Source organism: Nipponia nippon, unplaced genomic scaffold, assembly GCF_047370975.1.
Source record: "Nipponia nippon isolate SJK-2023a ecotype South Korea unplaced genomic scaffold, ASM4737097v1 scaffold_4, whole genome shotgun sequence".
Taxonomy (NCBI): domain Eukaryota; kingdom Metazoa; phylum Chordata; class Aves; order Pelecaniformes; family Threskiornithidae; genus Nipponia; species Nipponia nippon.
In genome coordinates, this window is record NW_028262358.1 from 6,570,791 (window position 1) to 6,598,080 (window position 27,290).

The 27,290-nt window shown below is 36.3% G+C and overlaps 1 protein-coding gene across 5 annotated transcripts in view; it reads left to right on the forward strand.

Moving 5' to 3' along the window:
- SLX4IP (SLX4 interacting protein) overlaps positions 1 to 27,290 on the forward strand; it is an 84,755-nt gene that overhangs the window by 3,411 nt on the left and 54,054 nt on the right. For 3 of the 5 annotated variants that reach the window (XR_015708023.1, XM_087773687.1, XM_087773688.1), the window contains exon 3: positions 2,814 to 2,862. The exons of the other annotated variants lie outside the window; for them this stretch is intronic. Coding sequence is in view for 2 of the 3 variants with exons in the window: in XM_087773687.1 (XP_087629813.1) it covers positions 2,836 to 2,862 (27 nt within the window). In the remaining variant the exon portion in view is untranslated. The remainder of the gene's footprint in view (positions 1 to 2,813; positions 2,863 to 27,290) is intronic. 5 annotated transcript variants of the gene reach the window in all.

The window sequence follows — 27,290 nt, forward strand, 5'->3', positions numbered from 1 at the left end:
CTTCTTATAGTTGTTCTAGTGTATTTACTTCTATAGAGTAGCACCTTACTACCTGACTGAATTGAAATATGATGTTCCAAGCGGTCCAGAGCACTGTTCCTTACATTGTGTTTCTCAAAATTGCTATCGGTAAAGTTGAAGGAATTTAGTCTGATAAGACAGAAAAGTTTCTAGGGCTGTTTTGTGCAAGGAAGAATGATAGTTGTGTGGCACAAGGCATGGTATTCCAGCTTCTGCCTGCATGACTGTTACTTGAAAATTCATTTTGCTCTGTGTAACTTTCTGCTTACTATTGCTGTGCAGCTGATAAAAGCTCGAAATTTGAGCTTTTCAGAACATAGTTAAAACATTTTATTAACTATATTAAAGTTTATTTTCAGTAGTTACTTGCAGAATGGTTCTCAGTTCAAACTCCTTTTAACCTGGTTACAGTAACAACCATTTTACTTCTCACTGTTTACGATCCTTTTACTGCTTCTATTTCTTACTGCTTGGATATTGACATGATATATGGCAAAAATTCTTTGAAGTAATTGGGAGTTTTCCTTGAGCCAGTGTATGGAATTGTGCCCTTGTTACTTTCACATTTTCTCGTAGTTCTTTTGAAATCTTGGGTCTTGGCATTTGAATATTTGGAATGGAAGCACTGCATAGAAGTGTTTGTTTAGTTCAAAATGATTAGTGTTGAATCCTAATATCAAAATATCTGTGCTGTGCTATGTAGTTGTAAAGTGGGTCTTTATCTTGTTTTGCACTTTTTTGAAGTTAAATAAGGATAACGATTGCATTTTGAAATGTGTAAGTGTAGTGCCTGACAGAGACACGTATCACCAACCTGACTTGGATCCTGAAATTTTGACAGCTCTATCGCAGTGCTTTACACTAACTTGAAGTATGCAGTGAGAAACGGGTATGTCTTCCTGCATTCTTACTATTTTCCTATACCAGCTCTTACAAAATGGACCAGATTTGTCTGTCTTGTTAAGAGACTAATGCTTTAGGAAACTTTAGAGTGTAGAAGGCAGATCTATTCTCAGTGTAGTTTCTGTTGCAGTTTGTCTGTTGCAGGCAGCAGCTACTGACACTTGTTTTCTTTCTTGATTTTGAAGCTTGAACTGTATTGTTTGGGTACTCTGTCTTCTGCCAGTATACTGAGACCCTTGTTCACCTGGTTTTCTGTCCAATCCAAGTCTCTTCCTTGTCTGTTGCCTCTGTTCCTACCCTGTGCGAAAACAGAATGTATCTTAATTTTTTTATTCCTGGGGTTTTGTAGATATTAATTTGGTACCGTAGGGCCCATTCCATGTCTCTTCTGAATCCCAGCATTGTGGGGTTAGCTGGAAGTACTTTCATGAATTTAACCTAATCTTCTACCTTTTGACAGGTGAATGTTTAGCTCCCATGTATGTGGAGAATGATGAACTTCCCCAGTAGCTTCAGTGCTGTGACTGTAATTGTTGTCAGCTTGGGGGCACGGGGGGGAGAGCAGTTAAACTGAAATCAGTGTGGAAGGTGACTAGACTTCTGGTTTGGCTTGCAAGCCAACTTGAAGTTTGTAGTCATTTGAGTGAGATACAACGTTCTTCTAAGACGGAGGGAAATCTTAGCAATTAATTGAAGGTTTCTTCTTGTGCCCAAGGGAGGGTGTGTTTGATTTCCAGCATGAATTAATGCTTCTTGAGTTGCTTGGAATGGTCTGAGGCAGGGTCAGGGTTTGTGCAGCTAAATGCACCTCGCTCGATATCCCAGATTAAGCAATCTAAATCCTGTTTGGGATAATCAAGAGAAGAGGATGTCTAAAGTTCACTTTACTTTTGTGCAAGCACAAGAATGCTCAGGTCACATTGCTTTATAAATGTAGTAGTCTAAAATTTTAAATGTACATAACGTGTGTGTATTGTGTGTATATATGTGTATTAGGTGCACCAGAAGCCATAGTTTCTTATTTAAAAAAAAAAAAAAAGTGACTATGCTTTGTTCTTGAACTGGTGTAAACTCTGATACTACTGATTACCAGAACTGGAGGTAGTGAATGGATGTCTCAGTTCTGAAGTTGGCTTACTGCTGCTTGGTCCAAAAGCAAGTTTTGAAATTTACTTAGTGTTGCTGAGCATGCTGTTAAGAGAGCATGATGGAGGTATTATTTCTATAGGGACATTTTTGTATGCAGGCTGTTGTGGGCTCCCTAGCTAAGTAGAAATGGAGTATCCACAAGATAGGAAGGGATGAACTTTACATAGAGAGGTTTGTGGACTCTCTTGACTAGAGCAGGTATTATTTCACGTATTAAGATTGTTTTTTCTTGAAAACAATACTTTTTAAAATTTTGTCTGTTTTCTTCCTTTTCTTCTTCATTCTTTCTTTCTTTAACTTGTGAAAAGGGATTTTATGTGAGGCTATTATTTTGAAAGAGAAACTAGGCCAGGGCCGTACACATAGGGACCAGTGGTTGAGGCAGTAGTAAAGGACTATTCCAGGTTTGGTTTCCTGCTCTCTAAAAGGCTTCTTGAGGATAAGTTAGGTGGGTTTGTCTCTGTCTTGGTACTGGTCTGAAAAATAGTTCTAATTTTGTATTTCATGTGTTGGATGCTAAGTGCCTGAACAGTTATGAGGTTCACTAAAAGAAACCAATGAAGGTAGCTAAGTAATTCTGTAAATAAGAGTTTTCCTTGGTTTTCTTAAAGCATAGTATAAGGTTTGAAGAACAGCAAGAATGAAAAAAATGAGTAATAGATTTTAAAAATCCTTCTCAGTTGGTGTAGGGATCTGAGTTTTTCTCTAGTGCTGATCACTTTTAATTGATATTTTTATAGGACCAGCTTACACTGACCTATCATGGCATCCAACAAATTTGTCATTAAGGTAAGTAAAAAAAAAAAAGTCTAATACTGCTTAGAGTGTGTGTACGTTGATTTTAAAAGTTAATGATGAAGAGGTGCTTCCTTCAGGCTTCTGGTCATAGTAGCATATTTTGTATCAGCTTTTCTCTGTCTTTGGAGGCAAAGTTGAATCACTGCTGTATCATGGCAGAGTGTGTCTGAGGTCAGTTGAAGATTAAAGTCGCGTAACTAAAAGTGATTAGTTGTGTAGTTAGAATTAGAAACTGCATGAATTCTCAGTAAAACAGTGTTTGCAACCTGAAATAAAATTTAGGGTTGATTCTTCTCTTATGGTAATCTTGCAATATTATTTGTGTACTTCTCAGGTAATCTAAGAGTTCCTGGTTTAAGGCGTAGTAATGTTCTTAAACTCTTTATCACACTTGACTCTTTTTTTGCCTCTTTTCCCATTTTCAGGGATTAGTTGTCTTACATCCAGTAAAATGCCATTGCAGTTTATTTTGCAGTCTCTTTTGGTTATGTATCTTTTCAAAGTAATGCTTTTCAAAACATTCTGTAATGAACATAGCACTTTGTAATTCTTCTACTGTAACTATATCAGCTTACCAATAAATAAAACTAGTTGTTCAGTAAAAATTGTGAAACCTTCTATTTTGGACCTTCTCTCCTGTTTCTGTGTCCCTGAATGCCTGTGGTAGTTTAGGTTATGTATACATTTTGAAGTGATTACCACAACATATTATTCTCTTGGAAGTGTTTTTTCCAGGAATTTTCTTAACAGAGAGACTTTTCCCTCTGTGGATTAGCTTAGTTTTTTTGGAAGGCAGCTACAAAAACCTTCCTAACTGTTCAGGCTGTGGAAGCTGTTGAAGCTTGGTTTTGTGGGTAACCAACCTGTTCAACAAGCAGACCAAACACTTAATTTTTGTGTGCCATGTGTTCTTTTCCAGGGAAAACTGCTGTCATTTAGTGGGACATTTGCTTTATTTTTTTTATTGTTTAACATGATTGTAAACCTTAAATTGACAGTATTGTGTCTATACTATTCATTGCTTCTGAACTGATATAGGAGTTAGGAGAAATATCTTGATTTTGAGCACATTTTAGCTGATACTCTGAGGCTATATACCACTGATGTGGGTAACAACAGGAGCTGAGGCTGAAGGCATTGTTTTTCTCAGCTGAGAACTCTTGATATCATCAATATTAATGTAAGTGCCTGAGAAAACAAGTGGTGTGAGTTGAAATACCTTCATTAGATAAAAAGCATTAAGATGCTTGATTACTGGCCTGCATTATTACAGCTTGCTGATTCAGCACAGGCGCTTTACTGGTATTCAGCATGTACCCTGGCAATCACTAAGTAGTTTAATGTCACTGAATATCTAAGCAAAAGGACAGGTTCTCATTGAGCTTGTGTTTGTAGGTAAGCAATATCACAGACACAGCTTTTGAGAGTACCTATGAGATACAACTTTATTTTATATCTGATAGTATTTGAGAAATGAGGATAAGTTTTTGCATGTACTGAATATTGAAAGTTAACTTTGTCTTGACTAAAATATATCAAATATGTAATGTAAATATGTGAAAAGCTGATTGGTATTCACTTTGTGCACAGATGCGTAACATTTTACTTGTTAGATTGGAGATTGTGTGTGAATTTTTGCTTCTTTACATTGACTGGATTTGTATTTAATGTGAATATTCCTTTTTTAAAGACTGTTCAACTTTCACATACATTTTTCAAGGAAGATCCCTGTGCAGAAGATTCTCCATTAAAAGGCAGAAAATATTCTCACTCCTCTCTGCAGGGCGAGTATAGAAAATATTATGTTCTGACTTTTAGGTTCCTTGTGTTTGATAGGGGTATTTTACTGGGTGAAAATGTTTCATACCTGCCTCTTCTTCTACATTCTCTACTTTTAAGTTTTTAGATTTTGTAAGCATGTGTATGTCAATCTTTTTGGTAAGAGAGTGAGAAGTATAGGTTATCAGTCTTTCAAGTGTTAGCTGACTGGAACATAATTACGAGGAAAGCACCTGTAATGTGTTTAATGGCTTTGCTTCTTAACACGTATGAGAATCTCTGTACCTCCCATGTAATGGTCAGTTATTTTCAGTAGAGGGAGTAGTTGGCCTATTTTTGAAAGGCGATCCTAAGCTTGGGTTTATGGGCAATTAAGAGCGATTGAAATAAAATAATTGATGCAGTAAAATAGCTTTAAACCTTAATGCAAAAACTACAGTTAGGTCCTAAACACTCTTTCTTCACTTGCCAAGTGGCTGAATGCCATAGTGTTGTGATGTGCAATAGATAATATTTTATGCAAGTTAATTTGATCAGCAATTTTCAATTTTAGGAAATATTGATACTTCATAAAGTACTGCATGGTAAAATACCCCCAAATCTGGAAAATAAGACATATGAATTTAATTAAGCTTTCTCTGTGTGTTGCTAAAATATTTTACTGCTGTTCTGAGAAATAAATCTTAACTTTAATTGGTGAGGCTTAAAGCAAAATCATGAACTCTATATGGATTTGAAAAATAATATCACTAGGGCCTTGTTTAAAACTTTGGACAAACTAGAAAGAATTGCTCTTCCAGAATTGTGTAAATTGACTTCATTCATGCCAAACTGCAAAACTAAATATAGTAATTTTTATGGCTGTAATAGAAAAATTTCATTTACTGTTTTCTGCAATTCATTCATTTGCCAAATGCTGAAGACTTTTTAAGTTGTTACTACATTTCAATAGCCTAAGTCAAAGGGAAGCTTTTTTTACTTTGCCATTTCCTACTTTGAGAAATTAGGAGCTCTGTTCTGTCTCAGATTTGTAGGCCTTTGCTAGCACGTATCTTAGATTAAGATAATTATAGTTTCAATGTTCCTTCTGGTCATCTAGCACACTGCAATCGATTTTTCAGCAGTGTTCCTTGTTATCAATTTAAATTACTGCATGCTGGAAGTGTATATGCAACTTTTTGGTCCTTCCTATGTAAAATTTTTTGCTTGCTTTCAATTGCAAGTTCCTTTGAAGCAGTGAGCGTATTTTTCTGTTTTATATTGGGAACAAAGATGGAAGTACTGGATGTGATTGGACAGAAAAATGACAGTGCAACTGTAATGTGGTCAATTTTTCCCTTCATTTTGCTTGTGTATGTATCCTTTACTTTTTTATGTTGATATGTCTTAATGTAATCATTAAGATATCGATTTATAACCAAAGGCATCTTAACATCTGGCTTTGCATAGTGCCTCTGTGGTGGTGCAGCTCCGTGAAAGAAAGTGTGTGTAGAAAGAATGTTGATTATAGGCCCTAACAGTAGGTAGAAGGAAATGGAAAGGTATTTTCCTGTCAGACACTATGCTAGTATGTACTTACAGTGCTGTATGGGTCATTTGAGGGTCTGCTCATGGACCTGTAGAAGGTATTGTTGTCTTTGGTCTGGAATAAGAAAATGCACAGTTTATTTTGAAGGGGCCTTTTTGGATATTTCCATGCGTATTTAAATATATGAATAGATTTCTAGTGCTAAAGCTTTGCCATATCGCTGGCCTTTCCAGTGCTTTCTTTTTTTTAGCTACCAGTTGAAATGTAGCACAGTGATAGTATGTTGACTATCAGATATGTCTGTCTGGATGATCCTTAGGTGACATCTAAGTGGGCAAGACAGATTAAAGTTCACGTTTCTGTGAAGTGTGTCCATTGAATTAGCTAATCAATATTTCTGTAAATATTTTCTTCTGTGAGAAAGTGGTGTGTTTGCTGCTTCTTGCAAGTTGCTTAGAGAGAAGAAAACTAGGGAGATGAGTAGGTTTTCTTATCTAATTTTTAAATTTTTCTCTGACTCCATATAGTGAGCAATGGAGGATGGTAAATGCATTTTACTGCTATATGAAGTCTTTAGATAGCGCTCTCAAGTGGAGAGTGAGAATAAGGAAAACCGTTTGTGTTTAAAATAATTTTTTTGCATGTTCTGATTGCTCAGAGTTACTACACTAATTCTGCAGATGCTTTTTTTTACATACATAGTTTTGAACTGTTTAACATACTGTTTTCTAGTTTGAGAGCTAGGGTTTTAGAATGCTTAGTTAAGATAACTAATAAATATGATATTTTCTGATGTCTGTTTCTTTTTCGCCGTTGCAAAACTAAGACATTCGTATATGAAATTCCTGTAGTTGGGAGTGCTTGCAAATGTTCAATAGAAATATGCTAAAATTAAGTTTTCTACAATCAGATAGAATTTGTAAACGTTCTCCAAACTGATTAAAGGCTGTTGAATTTTACATGTACTGTATGTTCTTATATTTGCTTTTTGGGTCTTTAAAAATTAAGAAATAGCTGTATTAACCATTTAATGGTGATTTTCTAGGGATGGTGTTCTCCTAAAGCAACGTTGCTCAGAACAACTATAAATACAGGTAGTTGGAATTGTTATCATCAAGTAGCATCATACACTTCACTTGGCTGTGATGTTTGTTTCTAGACAAATGGATAAAATATGATACTTGTCTAAAAGGGCTTAAATGTCTTAATAAGGTAACGGGGGACCTGGGGGAAAATATGATTTAAAATAGGAGGTAGAAAACAATAATAACGGATGGAGGGGCATCTATTTAGTTTTCTTTCTTAACTCTATTTAATTCTCAATTTCATGGGACCAGATATGGAATGACTAAAGTGATGAGTAAATAAGTTCCAGAAGAAAGAAAAGAGGAAGTCGGGAGGTAGAGGGGGGGAGGAAAATTAAATGTACGGTCTAATTCTAAACCTCTTGGAGTTAATGGAAGTTTCCTCACTGACCTCAGAGGATTAATTTTCAAGCCTAGGGAAATGATGAGTGGATGAAGAACTGAGAGATTAAAGTGTTAGCAAAAGGAGAAAGGAATAGGAAGCCAGAGGGATAAACATCAATAGTGGAAACACTGCTTTCATGGGGATCACTTAAAATAAGGAATAAAAGGATGGTTCAACTTGCATTACTTTTTTTGGTACTTCAAATAAATCTGATTAGTTTTAGAAGTACCGGTTGTGCCAGAAAATGAGGTTTTTGCTAATTGTGAGCACTATAGTACTGCGACAGTGACATGGAATTCTAAATACAGACTGTACCAAGTGATACTAATTTTTGTAGATGCAATTAATTCAAAGATGTAATCTCCATGATATATGCCATATGCCTTATTTCTGACCAGCGCTACCATATTTTACATCTCCGCTGCTCTGCTTCTTGGAGATCTTGGTGGTACTGCCTGCTTGACCCCCGAGTTCAGCAGTGAAGGAGGAAGGGATGGGAAACTTAGAAGCAGACTTCAATCTCTGCAAGTGCAGCAAAACATCAGGGCTTAGCAGAGATGCTGCATGGGGTCACTGAATGTCTTTAGGTCCTGGGAGAGGCTTCAGCTTGCGCTGTAGGTGAAATTCTTCAGTTCTTTCCAGTGAGTTCAGATGGAGGTTAGTAGGCTGGGAGGTAAAGGGATCCATGTTTCATATTCTACCTGGTAATGTCATGTACAAAGTTTAATGATGCAGTGATGCAGTTTTTGCTCTTGATGTTAGTATCATGAAAACTTAATATAAAAACTTTCATATTGTTTTGTGTGGCCTTTCCTGACCCTGGACAATGTAGATGTAGATTGATATGTGGAAGTTATCTAAGTATTTGATATATGAGTGTGTTCTGACTGGACTATGGAGTTAAAGGGAGAAGAGAGACTGACAACACATTTTTATTCTTTTCTTATGTTTCATCCATGTGGTTCACAACTTCCTTAAAAGGAGTCTATTTTTAAAAGCAAAATTATTGCTTGGTTTCAATTCTCAAATAAAAGCTTAGTTTCTGGACATTTTGTGTTCACTGCAGCACTTATTCAACCATGACTTTGCAGTATTTTTCTTGACTCTAGCCAAGCTTTTCCTTAAATAATGGTACCACAGGACATGGCACCCTATTTCAGTATTCTGCTGCAGTCATTGCTAAGCGTGAGCACTGATGACGCTCAACTATTGTGAAAACCCTTTAAACTGCTGATAAAATGATGACTCATGGTCACCTGATGAAAACAGATTCATTACCATGCCTCCAGAAACTTTAGATCCCATGTAAGTGTTTCACTTCCCACACTAGTTCTTCTAAAAGGGATGATGATGCAGTTATTTTTTAACAGTTGGCAGCTGCTCAGTTAAGCTGTGACAATGTGGTTGGCAAAAACTATAAATCCCAGACTTTTTTAATAATAGTTTAAGGAACTAAAATCTGTATGAGCTGTGAAGAAGTCACCAACATTATTTGCTGTGTTACTTGCTGGAGTGTTTTCTAATCAAATGATACATTTTAGATTTCATTTACCACTACTGAATTAAGTTCTTTTTACAGTGGATCTGACCCAAACCTCACTGAAGTCAATGGGCTTTGGATCAGAGCCTGTAGGCATATATTGGTAGCACACTGTAGCTTAACTAAGGACATACTAATTTATTTCATAAACAGCCTTCCTCAATTCAGTTTATCTTCCTCAGTCTTTTTTAAATGCAGTCTGTTTGTCTATAATGTCAATGTCTAAAGAAGTTAGGTTGCAAAAATATTGAAAAGTGATACAGCCAAATAATAAAATATAAATCAGTTTTAATTCCAATATGAAAAGAGTAAAAGGAGAACCCCTGTCTTGCTGACTGGTGATTACCCAGCGACTGTGAAAAGATGGATAAAGTGAAAATAGAACTATGAAAAAACTTTAAATTAGACTTTTAAGTGTGTATGATTCTATGTTATAAAGCAGAAAAAGGTTCTCAATGAGTAATGTAGGGTAGTGAATGGTGTGTTCACTCTTAAATGATCAGGAGTTTGGTGATTTTTGTCTTACACTGATTTCCCTCTTTTGACTGGAAATGTTTCTAACTTGAAATGCTGTGAGACACCATGCTTAAGAAAATCAAAATATTAAGTGATTTCAAATGTGTATGTTTGAAACTTTTACTGGAATGGACAATCTTGGTGTGTGTATGGGACTGATATAAAAATATTATTTTCCTCTTTCTTTTTAAACAGATGTTGACTAAGTAAAATTCATGCTTTAAAATTTAACATGCAGACTCCTACAATTTTTTTTAGTTATATCTCCATTTCTGTCTGTTTTTCCATATATTTTCTAGCTGACTCATTTCAAACTTAGATGATGAACATTATGTATTTATTCTGTGCTAAAAACTGGGACTCATCTGGTTTGAAAAAGAATGGTCTGATCAGAATTGAACGTTAACTTCAGATATGAAGAAAAAAAAAGGTAGAAACAAGATAAATTTCTTAGATGCTATAATATCAGTCATACAAAGTGTGTCAACAAATTACATATGGGGAAGTCATGGCTTGTTTGTGTGTTGGTTTTTTTTCCCCCCTCAATCCCTCTCTACCATTTTACATTACCAGTGTGGTAATGAAGAGCCGAAGAGTTGCAGATTTGATAAAGACATTTTGTAATAATGTCAGAAATGCATTCGAAAAACAAGCTACAATATGGAGTGAAGTGGTATCTTAGTTGACAAAAAAAGGACTCTTATTACAGAAGACAAGTTCTGTAGAGTTTGCCCATATTCTAGCCCTTCTGCTGTTGTTTATTGTTCTATCCTGTTTTTTTAATAGAATCTGTCTACTTTTGCCTTAGTGTGATATTGCTTGGCCAAATGAACAGAAAGAATAAACACCTTTATATAATGAATAAAAATCAGATTAGCTGTATAGGTTCACTTAGTCATACAAAGAAATGGTAAATGAAGATGGGTCTTGCCAAGCCATGGTGTCTGTACCTTTGCATATCAAGCTAACCTATTTTTTTATTTCCCTGCTTTGTAGAATGCAGCATTTTTAATGAGGCCTACACAAAAAACAACTCTGCCTTCTTACTACAAAACAGTATTTGTAGCTGAGAGATTTTCGCTTGGGGAAGTAGGAAAAGAATAGTTTGTGCTCTAGATCATGTGCAGGCAGTTTTGAACCAAAATCTGAGCTTCAGTGATTTGAGTGCTTCAGGATGATCTTTTCCTGTTGGCTGTGTACACTTTGCTAGGGCAGTATAGTGCATTTATGAAGCCTTAAGAGCAAGTGTCATCTTTCTTGGTTTTGTACTTTCTTGTCTTTGTAGCTTCATTAAGGCTGCTTTGCCATTTCTGTTATCTGTGCGTTTTACAGACGGATCCTCTTGCATGAAATCCTGAATCTACAAGCTTCAGCAAAACAAAGACTTTATTCCTTTTTCTAAGTAGCTTGCCACATACATGCAAAATAGCATTCAAATGGAGAATCACTGTAAAGGTGTTGCATCAAATGCTCATTGAAGAATAGTTAGTTGTTAGTCTCAAGGGAGAGTGAGGAAAAGAAGAGAGGTGGGGAAGAATGATGTGGTTTCCACACAAGAAAATGTGACATAGCCACAGAACATTTTCTCAGCATTTTCATATTGTTGATGACTGAGGTTTGAGGCTATCTGTAAAGGTACTGCAAGAACTCTTATCCTCATTTTACTCTAAAAACCTGTGCAATAACTAAACTAAGCTCTATTCCACATGCAGGATCCTCTTTGCAAGGCCCTGCTTAGTTTCCAGGAAGCAGTAAGGTGCCTGGCATATCTGATACCACTCAACTGGTGAAAGAATAGTTTATATAAGATACAGTTAAATACAGTCTTTCAAGTTCAAGCCAATATTCTCCTATTTTAAACTCAGAGGGTCATCTTTGTTCATTGAATATACCAGTGATTTAATAGCACTCATAATTAACCAAATATACATGGTTGTGGTTTATCCTGCTTTGTATCATACAGATAAAGGCTGATAGAAGAGAAGTGTATAGCTCTGAACAGAAAATATTTGCTGAACTGAAGAGTTGGGAAAGAGCTAACTCCTGGGCCATTAAAGAGTATCTGTTCAATGCCAAGATCCTAGGATTTGACAGTTGGAAGGGTCATGCAGTATATAACTTTCCCTTCTTTATTTTGACATTTGTATAGTATAAAAATAGGAAGGAGAGTAATATAAGTAGCACTACCATAGTGCATTGCCTTACCATAATAAGGTAATCTTCAGTAGTGGAAAACAAGCTTATAAAGAGTTATTCCCTTTGTGGTATTGTCTGTAATTCTCTGGTTCTTATTTTGTTGGGTGTTAAACTGTCACATAGTTGCAATCCATGTCTGGGGGAATTTACAAACAATTGAGATGATAGGAGTAAGTCTGGCACATCAAAAGTTGAAAATGAAGCCCATAATTTAAGAACACAAACAAAAACATATTCTCTCCTCAGTGTTTGTAGCAGAATATGAAATAGACTGAATAGCAGTGACTGGTGATTAAATTGTCATTGGCTGCCATGGGCATCCCAGTGGAGAGAAGTCTTACAGGAGGATTTGGGATAAAGGAACAACACTGGTTTATAGATTTCATCAGAAAATTGTTAAGAATTTGTCATCAGTTTTAAATCTTTATATGCCAATTTATGCATCTTTCAGAAAATGGAATTGAATATTTTATTTTGCTTTTATTGTTTGCTGAAAACAGAGGGTCCTGTTTAGAGGTGACCTTAAAAGACTTAACTTTTTTTTTTAAGGGAAATGTTTCTTTGCCTATATACCTTCACCCTGATAATTGGCAGAAATTGTGATTTGAAGTGCATCATGTTTGGCGGATACAACTAGGGGTACTTGCTGATGAGGAACTGAAAAGAGATTTAATTACAGATGCCCAGCATATTCTACATAGTTCAGAAAACCCTGTGCTAATTTGAAGCCATTTTCTGTAGGGCTATTAGAGGTGGTTGTTGTAGAGACACCTACATTATTAAGCATGTAGGAACTGTTGGGATTTAGTCTGGTTTTGTAAATTGCTGTTTGAACTATGATACAAATTTTGGGAAGGAAAAATCCAGTGAATAAAAAATACTGTAAGTTCGGAAGTGAAATCATACTCGGATATCGTTAGAACCTACCTTTTTGTTAGAATACCTTTGGCAGGCATCAAGAAATCTCATGCTATTTCAAGCTGTACACCTAGAACATCACTTAAAGCTCTGGTGTTGGTAGCCAGCGTTGTGACAGGGTGAGGCAACCGTTGTTCAGGTACTGTTAGGAGACAGCATTCCCACTCCAAGCAGCGAAAATGAACGTAGCAAAATACAGTTACCAGATTTGTAAGTTGGCTAGGCCATTGGATCTGTAACAAAGTGTTATGGGTACCACTGATGATCACGGACTGTTAAAACATAATAGAAAGTTTGATCTTGACAGTGGGCTACAAATCCAAAACTAGTTTAGAAGGAGATAATACGTCTGGAATTACCGGCAGCATTGCTCGTCATTGTTCCTTGGAGACCCATGTGTAAGCAGAGCCTCGCTTCACATTCTCTTGCTCTGCCAATTTGGTATCCTCTACATGGAGATGTTGGGAATAATAGACTGTCAAACACTTTAGCTTTTTTTTTTTATTAGGAAGCAAAAAGTGGAGAACTTCAGTATCACTATTAACTCTCATTAGCCGTGGGCTCTGTTTTATGGAGCTTTTTGAAATGATGCCTGAATAGTAATACAGAGCTGTGCCTAGTCTTCAGAGAGTGCAGGTGTTCCTGAAATAACGTCAGCTTGTATCCTCCTCCTGAGTATTTCTATTCCACGTAAGAAGTGTTTGTGTCCTTAACGCCAGACTTTACCTACATAGATACTACTGACTTTAAATTGATGCAAATGGTAGTTTCAGAATAGGCAACATAATGGTATTTAAGAGTGTAAGCTTATTCACCGTGACCATCTGCTTTATAGTGATGCCCACATCAAAATCCCTGCTGCTGCTGGCTGTCATCACATTGGTGCTTGATTTTGAAATACTGCTGCTTTCTCTTTGGATTGCCACGCAGATTTAGTGGTTAGACCTTGGTCAGCAAGTGGCGTGCTCATTTCTCTGATCTGACCATCTGTAACTTAGTTCAGTGATCCTCAAGATGTTTAGATTAGTTCCCTTGTCTTTTCAGTAATAGTTTGGATCTCTTCAAAAAGTCAGCGTGCTACATGTTTAAATGTTAAAATAGTAAGACATTAGTCCAAATCTGTTAAGAAATATTGTAGTTTAAATGCGATGCTATCTATTACCTTAACTAGTGTGGTGACAAACAGCAAGGTTTTTTTCAAATGGTAGTTCTGTTGTGGGCTGCGTGATGGAGGTTCCCATGTATTTAAGGTATTCCAGGCTTTTCCACAAAGTGAAAAGACCATGAAAATTCTGTTCTGTGAGAGCTCATTCTCAGGAGCGGAGATCTCCCTTGCTTTTATTTTCATGTTTATAGCAGCACCTTATACAGACTTACAAATCAGACAGAGGTAGGGAAAGAAAGAGCAAAATGAAAAGTGGCGGGGTTGTGGAACAGGCTGTGAAAGGTCAGCGTCCCATGGGAGAGCAACTTTGGGATAAGTTTTCACCTGTATAACTGTTGTTGAATAGCAGAGGTGTATGTTCAACTTTTTAAATTGCAGTTAAACTGCAGATTATAAGCATGAAAATGCAATAATGTGCCATTAATATTCTAAGGAACAGATTGCACGTGAACAGGTAATGGGATTGGAATGATTATGCTGCTACCTAAACGGAAAGAAAATCTGTCCCTGAATATTTGTGCGTTCTGGAGTTTCCCGCTGTGACTTCCAGAGGCAGCTTCTGCAATCTGGCATTACACAAAATAAATTCTCAGGCCTTTCTTTGTTGTTTGCAGCTGTCTTCAACTGATCCATTAATGTTTCTGGACTAGAGGAAAAGCTGAATGTTTACAAATAATTCCACACTGAAGAAACGCATAGCATAATGCTTTATTCAGCTAAAATAAATAAATAAATAAATAAATCAAACTGTCTGTTAAGAGAGTCCAGTCGTGGTGGGATACAATTGTTGTATTCCTCCTTTGACTCAAGGTAAAGTTTGGTCTAGCCGGCCAGTGGTATAAAAGCAAGGCGGTGGTAATGTGGGTGATGGAGGAAGCTGATGGCGGGCGGTGGGTGAGTACCGGTGAGCCGGAGCGGGACGGGGGGGCTTCAGCACCAGCCCCGGCCGGGACAGCGGCTCGCCGCGCCGGCCCCTCCGCGGGGGGGAGGCCCCTCTGCTCCAGCGCTCAGCCTCCCTGGCCCGCATGGACCGCCGAATCGAGTAATGCTGCTGGGTTTCTTCCTCCCTGGTCTAGTTTAGCTCACCAGTCCCTCTCTTCAAAGACAGAGAAATGGCAAGCGGTGTTAGTTCATTTCAGTTCTGCCTAGTTACAGAGCCAGACTGCTTCCTTTGAGGAAACTCAGAAGAACCCCTTTCAAGGGTCATTTACTGTTTGTTTTTATAGTGAATTACCCTTCATACCTATTTCTTTTCTAATGACTTTTTGATCATTTCTCTAATTTGGGAAGTATACTTTTGAAGACTTTTGGTGATATGTTTATTTTTCTTAAATGCTTATGGAACAAAAACACAACCTCATGAGGCATGTGTGTCCCAAACGGAATTAGAATGGTCCCACAGTGTTAATTCTGTTCATCCATTATATATCTGAATTTTTCTCTTCTAACTTTAATCCTGTAATTTTAGAGAAGAAACTATTTCGAAGAACTCTGCTTTCTATGCACACATTAAAAAGATCACTAGGTTATAAGCATATGGAAAACTTAGTAGGCAATTTCTCCTTCCCCCTTCACTTTTTCACATATGCAAATGAACATTAGGAGGAAAAAAAAAAAAAAGACAAATAGAACCAGAAATCTTCTCTGACCTTTTTACACCCACATTCTTGGTAATAACCTTGTACTTTCAATCTGTCTTTTTTTCAATGAGGTCTTAGAAATTTCAGCCATGGGTAGTAGGGTTCACAGATGCTGGAAAGATGGTGGCCTCTGCTTTTTATTGCTGGCTGTGGGAGGAAATCTCAATTCATGTGAAAAATATTGAGAATTCTTGTATTGAGTGACTGAAGAAAGTATTTTTTTTTATTTATACTGTATACTTGCCTTTTAAAATTGTATGTTTTATTGCTGGACGTAGAATGGGAAGATGGGACAGTTTGATATGCTTGAGCTATGGCAGTCTTTAGATAGTGTGTGAATGGTAAAGCTACTAACTGATCTCCCTGTGTTGCAGAGAGCTTGCATCCTCTTTTCCCTAGTGGTTTCACAGTGCTCTCCTCAGTAAACTATGAGAGCAATAGGGCTTTGTTTTTTAGTAAAAAAAGAAAAAATACTGGTAGTTGCAGAAGACTTTCCAGTGATTTCTAAGTAAATCAGCAACAGCAATTTACAGCAAAGATGTGCTGTAAATTTTTTGCAGCAAAAATTTGCTAAAAATCAGCAAATTAGAAATTTAAGACATTCATGTACTAGAGCTGTAATATAATAGTTACAGTTGTAATAAAAATTAGAATAATTTAATACAACTTACATGCTAAAAGAATATAAGTGAAGTTACCACAGTTTCAGAATGTCTTGGATTTTAACGATGACAATGTTTGTTATTTTTAATTTCTTGATTTTTTTTTTCCAATTTTTTTTCCCTTCTCAACAATGTAAAGGGAAGAAAAATTAACTTTTGTGAAATAAGAGTCCTCTGTTTACTTTCAGAAAAGCTTTGTTTCAATTTATTTATTAATTACTTTTATAAAAGGGGGTAAAGATGTAGGTATGTGTATGTTGTAATGCTCATTTTAAGAAACTTAAATCTCAAAGCTTCTAATATTGGCAGTCTGGCATTCATTGTAAGTATAATAGGTTATTTCATGCTGCTTCTCTTAACATTTCAGTATCATAACCATGAATATAAAGACCACACACAGACAACAAGGTCTCTAGCCACTTATGCATGTAAACAGTCTGGCTTTTTACAAAGTGGAAAAATATTTCTTGTGCAGTATTTTAACATGATCAGCATGTTAAGGCTCAATCTGCAACTGTGTCAACATTTCTTTGGCTGTAACCATTAATTCTGTAGCCTCTTGATAATAAGTAAAATGTGAAACTGGTTTGTTTACTACTGGGATTTGTCAGCAATTACTGTCTGCATTTAGCTTAGTACTTTCAAATAGATAATGGATCAAAGAATTATTTTGCATCATCATTCTGGTTTTAGTAAAACAAAGGATTTTTTTTTTTTTTTTTTTTCCCTCCCCTCCCAGCTGGCTTTGGGCTCTTTAAAGGGACATTGGAGCAATAAATTTCATAAGTATTGTTCTTATACCTGTTTGATGTTAGTAGGCACAGGTACAATACATTAAATGAGATTCTGTAACTACTCTTTGACATGAATTTAGCTGTAGAGACAGGAACGTACATCTCTTTCAGGCCTCGGGTTATCGTGAGACCTGGCATGACTTCAACATAGCTAGGATTTTTTGTTTTGTTTATTTTTTTTAATTAATGCATGTTTTCAGCATTCTTATTACCATTAGGAACTGCAAGTGCAGTGGTCGTGCAGTATTATCTAAGCGTCGTATCATCTTCATCACAAAGAATGGTGAAGACTACAAGTTCTGATAGACTGTTCTTCATTTGTTTATAGTATGGAGCTAATAAGAGTAAAATGGCATAGAAACATTTTTATGGACATCATATCTAGTCAAATAATAAATATTTGGTTTTATAGTGTCTTTTATCTCTGTTCTCAAAGTCTTTATTAATATATTTATGAAATGAGTTTCAGCATCTCTTTGAGGTTTTACAGGTAACAAAAAACCTGCAAACAAACCCCCAAGCTTACTAGACATATCTACAGAACATTGGTAAGGATTTTTTTGTTTACTTAGAGGTGGGCTGTATAATCACTAACTAAAACTTGCCACTGTTCCTGAGAAGGTTGCCATTGATTAATTCTGTGGTCTCAGGGGCACTTTGTTAAAATATTTCACCTGAGCTTTTCTTATAAGTTTGTACAAATCTGAAGTATTTGTTTTCCTGTGAATATTTTATTTAAGAGATAAAAATAACAGCATAGCATAGAATGCACACCAGTCTGTAAGACTGCCACTTTAAAAATCTCAAAATACAGACTGAATTGCAATATGGATGAGCTATAAATTCTTGGGCAGAATTTCAGTTTTAGGAATAGTCAGCTGATAGAAGCAGCTGTTACATGAAACTCTTAAAAGGCAAACCTGTATTTTTAAATTCACTGTTATAAAGTATTTAATAAATGTGTCACTTACTATAGGAGGTTAGTAAAGCTTTCAGTTTGTAGATCACTGTCTTTCGATTTTTAAGGCTTAAATGCTCTTTGCTGCTTAAATTCTGTTACCATTACTGAATACCACTCAGACCAGATGTTTTGTAAGTGCTAAAATTGGAATGAATCTTTTGCCCAGTAAAAACCAAACATACCATTCTCCCAAACGGCATATGAACAAAGAGAATCAATGTGTTTCATCATTCCTGTTCAGCTGTCTGGCCCAGCTTTGTTTCCTTAGATGGAAAAATGATAAATATAAACTAGAAAGTGAGGCAGCAAATGATCTTTATCTGTAGTTAAAACTAAATTCTTGATACCAGTTTTGTTTTCCAAGATTTTAAACATTTAACTTAAATTGTGAATTTTGTGAAAAGAATTCGTTTACTAGAGTAATTGGAACAGAATATTTTTTCCAAAACCAGTAGATCATCTTCTAGCTGCATGTTATGGCATAGTAAAGGAGTTCCTTTAAAACTGTTCCTAACCGTTTTAGTTTTTTATTCCCCCAATGTCAACTGACAACATGTTTGGCCTCTTCAACATAGATACATACTGTATAGTGTTTATATGATGTTTCTATATTAATGCATATATTCATACATATATTGAAAATGAAGTTAATTTTTACTTGTATTTTTGCAAATGGTAAATTTTTGCAAATGGTAAATTTTGGCCATACCTACCAGCTACGTATTGTAGTCTTTTGAATGGTAACAAATCACAGGCTTTAAGAAGCGACGCTAATTGTAAATTGAGTTTTGGGATGAGCCCTTTGCCATTGGTTTGGAAGTCTCCCCACCGAGTTACACACATCCAGGAAAATCAGTTTACATTTATTCAGTGGATTCAATTTTTGGTTAAGAAAACCCTCTCCTGAGAGTGACTCTTCTGTGACCTTAGTGGTCCCTGCTGGGCTGGAGATTAGAAGGGTGAAGATGGAGTCTGTCTAATTTGAAAGTAAAAAAGAGAAAGGGTGGGATGACTTAAAACAAAAAAAACCCCCCACCAACAACAAAAGGCAAACAAAGCAAAAACTGCTGAAGATCCTTATTATTTATGGGGCAGAGACTGGGGGCGGCTGGCATGAGAATGGGCTACAGGGATTCATTAGTTTGGGCGAGGAACAGAGACTGACTGTTACGAGAGCAGTGGAGCAGGAACGAGGAGAAAATTAATGATGGACGTCAACACCGGAGCAAGGATGTGCAGGTGATGCAAACTGAAAGGTGAACTAAAAGGTTGAAGTGAGAGAAGGTTAGGAACAGGGCAATAGTGTCCTGCTTGCCCTTTCTTTTTCCGAAGTGCGGAACAGGGGGAGTAAAACAGGAATTGGTAATAGCTTGATAATGAGGTAAGGATTAGGAGTAGTAAATGACATTCAAACTGATGGCTTAATTGGTTGAAAGACTGGTTTTGGCAGCTTGAAATAGGGAAGAGATTAGGAATATCCAGATGCTGGAAAGTGTCATTTTTGGGGGATGATGGGCACAATTGTCTACTTTATAGCCTGTGCTCTCCTTTGCACCCTGGAAGGAGAACCTAAGGCCCCTGAAGTGAAACAAAGTCACAAAATGTTTTATCCTTCTCCAGTACTAATCCAAAGAAAGGATGATGGTTTACTGTAGGCTAATTGTATTGGTTCAGTTGGCAGAGACTTCTGTGGTGCTTCCAATCCTGTTAATTTCCCTGTGGGAGTCAACGTGTCACCATATGGTAGATTTTCCTTAATCAGTTTTCCGCCTGCCCTTACCAAGGTCGTATTCAGAAACTGTTTAACTTAACAAATCCACTGCAGTCATCTAGGAGCATGTGTGATGTTCTTGGCCTTTTTTGAAGTCTTTCCGTAGTATGTTGTGATTGTGGTTTTAGTGTATCATTGCTTCACTGTGTGCATTTTTCTTACGAAGAGATGAATGGTATCTGTGTAAGGCTGGAAAAAATAAAGTTCACTTCAGTGTGATATTCTTACAGGAGCAAGTCTTTGAAGGTGTACTTAACTGGAATATAGGCAAGCTATTCCAGGAGTCCGTTTTTCAATACTTGTTAGAAAGGTCAGACCTGTTCTTGAACATTTATCCCCTAGCTATTCTTACTTTTAATCAGTTAATGGACGATAAAATACATCTGGATAATCTCCACATCCTCAGTAGTAGACACTGCTTCTTTAAAAAACAAATCAAACCCCTTTTAAAACAGAAAATCTGTATGAATAGATTTTTTAAATTTTGATTTTATTACTTTTTTGTCATCTACAGTTATATAAAACATCTAAGATTTTATCCAAAAAGTGTATATTTCTCTTAATGGCTTTTAAACACTTGTATATTTGCCTGAATGTTTCAAAAATGCTTGGCTGATAAAATTGCAAATTTTTTGTAGGTTGTTATTTTTCATTGTTTTTCTGAAGCATCAAATATAAAATTTTGGTCTGTGAAAGACTTTTCACTGAATGCTATCAATTAATAACTTTTCTTTTGCTAGTCATGCTTATTCAGCTATTCATGACCTATTGTATACTTTCAAGAAGATGTAACTTTTGTTCAGCTTAGGATGACTTTTTTTCTATTAATTTTTAGTGTAACTGTTTTGGAGTAATATTCAGCCTAATGAAGGGAAGGTTGAAGGCCATACTGAAAAACTTTAAAGCCAGCAAGATTTGGAGAATTTAGCACTCTTATCATGTGCTAATCATTAATATTAATGAATTAAAATGTTTACATGCCCTGGTCTCTAGTGTTCTCTTTGATGTTAATTGCTTTACAGTAGCTCACATAAATTTATTCCTGGAGTCAGACAAGTAAGGGAATATTTCCTCTTGATTGAGCTGTGTCCCTTAGCAACATAGTGGGTCGTATTAGTTGATTAATAACATGTATTTTTGCTGTGTTTGCTATATACAAATGCTTCTCTGTCTTTTTAAAAAGCTCCAAGTGGACCTTTGTTATGAAGTTCAAGCAAAAAATAATATAAATACATGGCTATATGTAAGTCTAACGAAGCTTAACAACATTCTCGGACATGTTAAAGCAAAGTTCTTTTTTTTGTCTTCCTCTTACTAATGTGAATCGGATAAAATGGCCAGTGCGTTCATTTATTCCTGTCTCTGTGGTACTCTGTGTTCCTGACATCCGGGAACCGTAATCTGTCATGTGCTGTCATCTCTGTTACTTCTTTCCTTTTAACAAAGACAGTTGTGAGGCTAGCATGCTATCAATTTTTGTAACTAAAAAAAGAGGTGTTGCTTTCCAAGGGGTAATTCCCTCTCAATCTGTAATGTAGGGGGTTTTTTTCTGTTGAAATCCATGGAAAAAAATCAGGTTTTTTTACTTAATTTATGAAGCGTACTCTTTTCTGCGTTGGCTCTTTAAAAAGATGCGGCCACGTAGGAAGTGAAAACTCAGCCATAGCAGTCTAGCTTTGCGGATATTGTTGAAGATCCTTAGTTGGCATATCTTATCAGCTGCTGTCTTTGGTAGGTGATTTTTGCAGCATGTGTGAGTTCATCCTTTGGTTCTGCTCCTATGATTTTCACACTTACAGTTGTAGGACAGGTGTAGCTTTTTTTAAACCAATGAAATCATGTTATATTAGTGACATCTATCGTCATGTATTTTAATATAAAATTTGTGGCTACTGGTAGGCATTGCTTAAGTTCTATCAGAAATGTTATTGCTGTATACAAAGAGGCCTTTCCATCTTGTCAGCCTGTCTTTTTGAACTTTGTGGGTTTCCAATAACATGTCTACAGGTGAATATTGTAACGGGAAGAAAAGAAACTTTTTGACCTGTGATGTGATCTGTCTATTGGAAGAATGCTTCATAGATCTGTTTGTCTGCTGCCCACAGAGGATAAAACCTTTACAAAGGATACTCCTGTCACACTGCCCTTAGAAGAAAGGGGAAGCGTATTCCCTAAAAATGACCCTGAAATTCACGGCTGAATGTCTTGAGCAAAATGCAAGTGGATTTATGCTACTGAAGCTGATTGCAAAGTTAAAATGTTAGAGTTGCGTGATTTCTGGGATTATTATTAATCTTATTCAACTGTTTTAAAAATATAATCAGGAATGTGAAACTTCTACTCGATCTGCTTGTTTCTACATATCGGCAAGTTTAAAGATCCTGAAGGATACGTTTTGTCCTCAACAAATTGTTTCTAAGTGTGTGTCTGTAAACCTTTTCTGCATCTATGCAGAGATGTTACAATGGCAGAATTTGACGTTGTCTTTTAGAATCTATCCTTTTCCATTGCTGCTACTATGATTGGTACATTTTGTTTCTGTAGCCAAGATGGATTTTTTTTTAATGACATTTAAAAAAAATTACTTTTTTCTTAAGCTACTGTAACCAGAAATACATATAGGAATCTTTATTTGTTAAAAGGGATTGTGAAAACAAGGTAATTAAACATAATACATTATAAAGACTGGACTTTTAAAAAACTGCTTCTGTATTATGCCAAATTGATCTTTAGTTCTACTGTCTCTATATGAGTAAAAGTGCTATTGGCAGATACGGTTTACATATATAGATTCATGGAGAATTTTCTTCGAAAACCTCCAACACTTTCTTGTAATACTAAACTGTAAGGTTATTTAAAGCAGTTATTACTTAATTTCCCATGCATATTGAGTGAGAGTGCTTTTTAAAAATCCCTGGAAAGCAGACCTAAATACAACTCTTGTAACATTAAAACTTCAATGGAAAAGGCTCTGGCAGGTTACATTTCTTTCATACTTTTGTGTTTCCTTTGAAAGAAAAACTTTCCCAGATGGTCATTGCAGGGTACTGACTGTGACCAGTAATTTTATGTAAGCATTTAAGTTCATAGCCCCTGTCAGAATTCCTTATTTGGTTATTGGATTCTGTGCAAAGGGGTTTTCATTTTTTTACCGCTATCTTTACACTATTAAATGAATGCAAGTTGAGGGTAAGATTATCTGCAAGGTCATAGTGAAACTTAAAGCATGATGGACAAAGTATGCTTACCGAGGTTGGAACTAGAAATAAACACACAAAGGAAAGTATATGGCCATACTGATAGTTATAAATTAAGTGTCAAGGTTTCAAATCTGGGAAAGTATCATCAGAATTTATAAAGTTCTATTTAAAATAGTCCATTCTCCTCACTTCAGACATCTGTTACTGGTTATTGTTTGAGTGACCACCATGTACATTATACAAAAAGGAATGTGTTCTTTGTAAGATCTCTGCTAATGTGGCAGATAAAATCCCAGTGTTTGATAGCAGTGCCAAAGGGCAAAGAGGTGCTGAACAATATTCCTCATCTTTACCATAACTTTCCTTCCTGGAAAAACAGGCTTTGACAGTGGGAAAATGAAGACCGAGATAAGGAGAGGTGGAAAGAGGCTTGGGAACTGAGAGTGATATAGACCAGAACTGTACTTCAGCAAGCAGGGGAAAAAGTCTTCTCTTATGCTGATGCACCAATAATTATTTTTTTGTCGATTACAAATTTGAGTTATATCTCCTTGATATGGTAATAAATTAAAAGGACTAGCAAGTCAAGAAACAGTTGTTATTGTTGGCACGTAGTGTAAACTGGGCCTAGTTTTTACAGCTCTGGCAACTGATAGTTGACTTTTTTGAAGAAAAATGCACTGTTTTTATTAATGCAAAATGCTGTATCACTCAGAATTTCATTTTTCAGAGGAGCAAAATCAAAACTGATGAAAACGGTTTACCCCTTGTGGGATATGAAGCAGTTGACAGTGATGGTTGTCTTGTTTTTATTGATTATGAGCATCAAATTGCAATGCAGCAGGTAGGGATGTTTGTGGCATATAAACTCTATTTCTTTCCCCCTTACAGAGCGAAGCAGGTAGGTACAGGTTATGGAAAATCAGGTGTACTACAGACATGTTGAGTAATTCAGTTTTACTCTTCCATTTTAACATATTGCTGGATAGACATAAACATTGCAATTAAGCAAGATTTAATTCAGCTAGGTGACATCTTAGTTGTTCGTTATTAGATGGCACACCTTACCTTACTGAGCTGCCTTCTTCTGTCAGCTTTACTATAGCACTCACCCATTTAGAAGATGCATTAAGGAGGAAGTCTTGAATGATGAACTTAAATTCATGAAAAATGTCATGAAGCGGTAGAAGACCTATGGCAATTTTTTGCGATAGGCTTACTGATAGAGCAAGGGGAAAAAGAATCTGATAAATGTAGAAATATATGTATTTGTGGCTAGAGAATGATAAAAATAAATGTTAAGGGACTGTTTTACACAAGATTATCATCTTATGTACAGAATGTGGGGTTTTTTTCGGGAGTTTGGTTTGGTATGGGGGGAATCTGGGAGATGAGTGAAGCAGCAGCAGTAGTCTCCCAAGGGAGAAAGCACTAGCTTGAGCATGATTCTCTATTTGCACACAACAGTAGAGGGTACTAAAATGCATTTGTACAGTTTTGCTATTTACGAAGATGTCGTTAAAAAGCTGAAATTTTTGAAACAGATGCATTAGCTTTGAGAACTAATTTTCCAGTTTCATGGTGTTCTTAGCTGCAAAAGAAACAATGGGGTTTAATATAGTTGTCTATTTTGGTTAATAAGTACACAGAAAGCCAGATTTTAGCATATGTGTGAATAATAAACTTTGGCACATCTTGTTCTTTTTAAACTGCCCTAGTTCCATGTACTTGAGAGTGCCTCGTATGATAGGACTAGAAAGTTGTCCGATCAATGTCCAACAGCAGGCAAATTAAGCAGGCTATTAAGGCAGAATGATTGGATATACAGATTTGTGCAGTACATTGGGAAAAAGTCAAAACACCCGTTGTAAAGAGAAGTCATGCATCACAGCTTTCTGGCTTCTTTACAGGAACTGGTGAGTGTAAGGTTCAGGGAAATCTGGTTGCTATAACCCATTTAGATTCTCCAAAAGTGATTGACAAGGTGCCTCACCAAAGTGTCTAAGGGAACTGAAAAAGAAGGTCCTTGCATAGATTACCTGGCTAAAGGATAAACACGGATGGAGGCAATACTGGAGTCAAACAGGGAACTCTGGGGCGGGCACCGTATTTGTAAATGTCCTGAGAAGGGAGCTGAATAACAAAGGCTTACAATGAAGTATTGCAAAAAATCTCAGAGTATTGAGTGACTGTACCATTAAATGACAGATGAATAGGTAAATGCAATGTATGTGGGGGTGAGGGAGAACAGCTTCAAACTTACAGATGCAAATGATGGATCCTGAACACAGGACCACCGCACAGGAATGACTTCTTAAAGTTTATAATATTATCTGAAAGCATCGGCTCAATTCACAGCAGCATTTTAAAAAGCAAAGTCAATTTGGGGAATTAGTAGGAACAGAATGAAGAAAATATAAGTAATAGCATCACTGTACCATGGTACAAATTGAGGGCACATCTACTTTTTAAACACTACATATGCTTATAGTTCTCCTTAGTGGAACTAAGAGAATTACTGAGAGGGGTGGAACTTCTTCAGTATGAGGAACAATTTAACACTTTTCAGCCTGGAAGAGAGAAAGCTGGAGGTGCTTGGGTGGGGAATAATAGCGGTCTATTAAATCATGGATGGCAGGAAGAGATAAATAAGAAATGACTGTTTGTTCTAATTTAACAAGCAAGGGTATTTTTAATTAAACCAACATGATAATTTGAAATGAACTAGAAGATACGATTCCTCATGTGCGTGTGATTGGTTTGTGGGACTGCTTGCCAGAGGATACTGTGGATGCAAAAATTCACGCAGTTTTATGAACCAGTTTAACAAATTCTGGGAGAAAACAATCACCGATGACTTCTAAAGACAGATACAGCCTATGGGATATAAAGCCCTGGAATCTCACGCTGCCGAACGTCTAATACATCTACTGAGGAAAGTATCATTATTTGCTTACTTTTTTTAACCTTTTCCTGTAGACATCTACTACTAGTTGCTGTCAGAGCATATGGGTCACTGAGGACCTTTGGATTGACCCAATATAACTTTTTATGTATTTAAAGTGTACATCTTGTTACATAAAATCAACACTATTTATCATTTTCAGTGATTTTAATGTTTTCCACGTGTGTTAGGATTGCTGCTAATTGTCGCTGGAACTTTTATAAACATAATTGTGGGAAATATTTCCCACATATTCCCAATTAGTAATATAATCCACGGGAAATTTGAAAAAATTGGCTTTGCAATTTAAAGCTTCAACTTTTTTTTAAATGCATTCCCAAATATCAATTGAAATTCTAGGTACTGATAGTCCTTTTTAACATTACTAAAATGACGTCCTTTCTTCTTTGAGGCAACAGCTTTTTTGATGTCAGTGAAATAGATAAATGTTTTTTGAGAATAAATCAGTCCTCCTGCCATTCCCCCCTGCCTCCAGCTTTAAAATAGGACTTCTCTGAGATCTTGGGAGCATGTTGTTTCTATTATACTTCATAATAGGTGAAAATGAGCAATGTGTTACCCATACTGTCTGTACATTGTACTAAAACCAAGTGTTTTCCCTTGGGTTTTCATTACTTGATTGACCACATGTGAATGTAATACCTATCAATGCACTTAGTGTGAAAAAGAATTATAGAAACTGACAAAACCAGGTATAGATTAAACTATACTTGTGTAAAGTATGCACAGTTTGTTTCTTTGTGTGTCCATTCAATGTTTGTTTTCATGTTAAAAACAATGGCACTTAGTTTGGATTTTCTTTTCCCCTAGTGGAAGAGACTTGAGTTGATTCACTCAGTTTTACAAATCTTTAGAAGAAAACTTAACCTCCCCACCCTGAGAAACTGAGTTGTAGAAAGAGGAATATTTGCAGAAGGATTCACTTTTTTGCATTACTAATTTTTGATGTGCCTACTAGGTGCATTTGAATACTGATTACCATGTGTATGATCTAATGCTGTTCACACCTGCCTTCCTTATAGGTAGGTGCTGTGTTACTGGGTGCCTCCTGAAGGCCTGATGTTAGAACAGAGTCAGGTGTACTTTTTCAACTGCATCTAATTTAAGTTAAGGTCTAGTCATCCACCACCTGCTTTTCATTGGCCTGTTCTCCTACCAGAGGTTGCTACTTCTTAAGTTGCTAGGAGAGACAGATGAATTATCACTCCCTATTTATTTCTATCAAACTCAGTAGTTTTTCGTATGCGTTTTAAAACAGATGTTGTATCAAAACTGGTTTTGTTAGGGGAGAGTTGTGCCTGTTGAGTTCTGGAG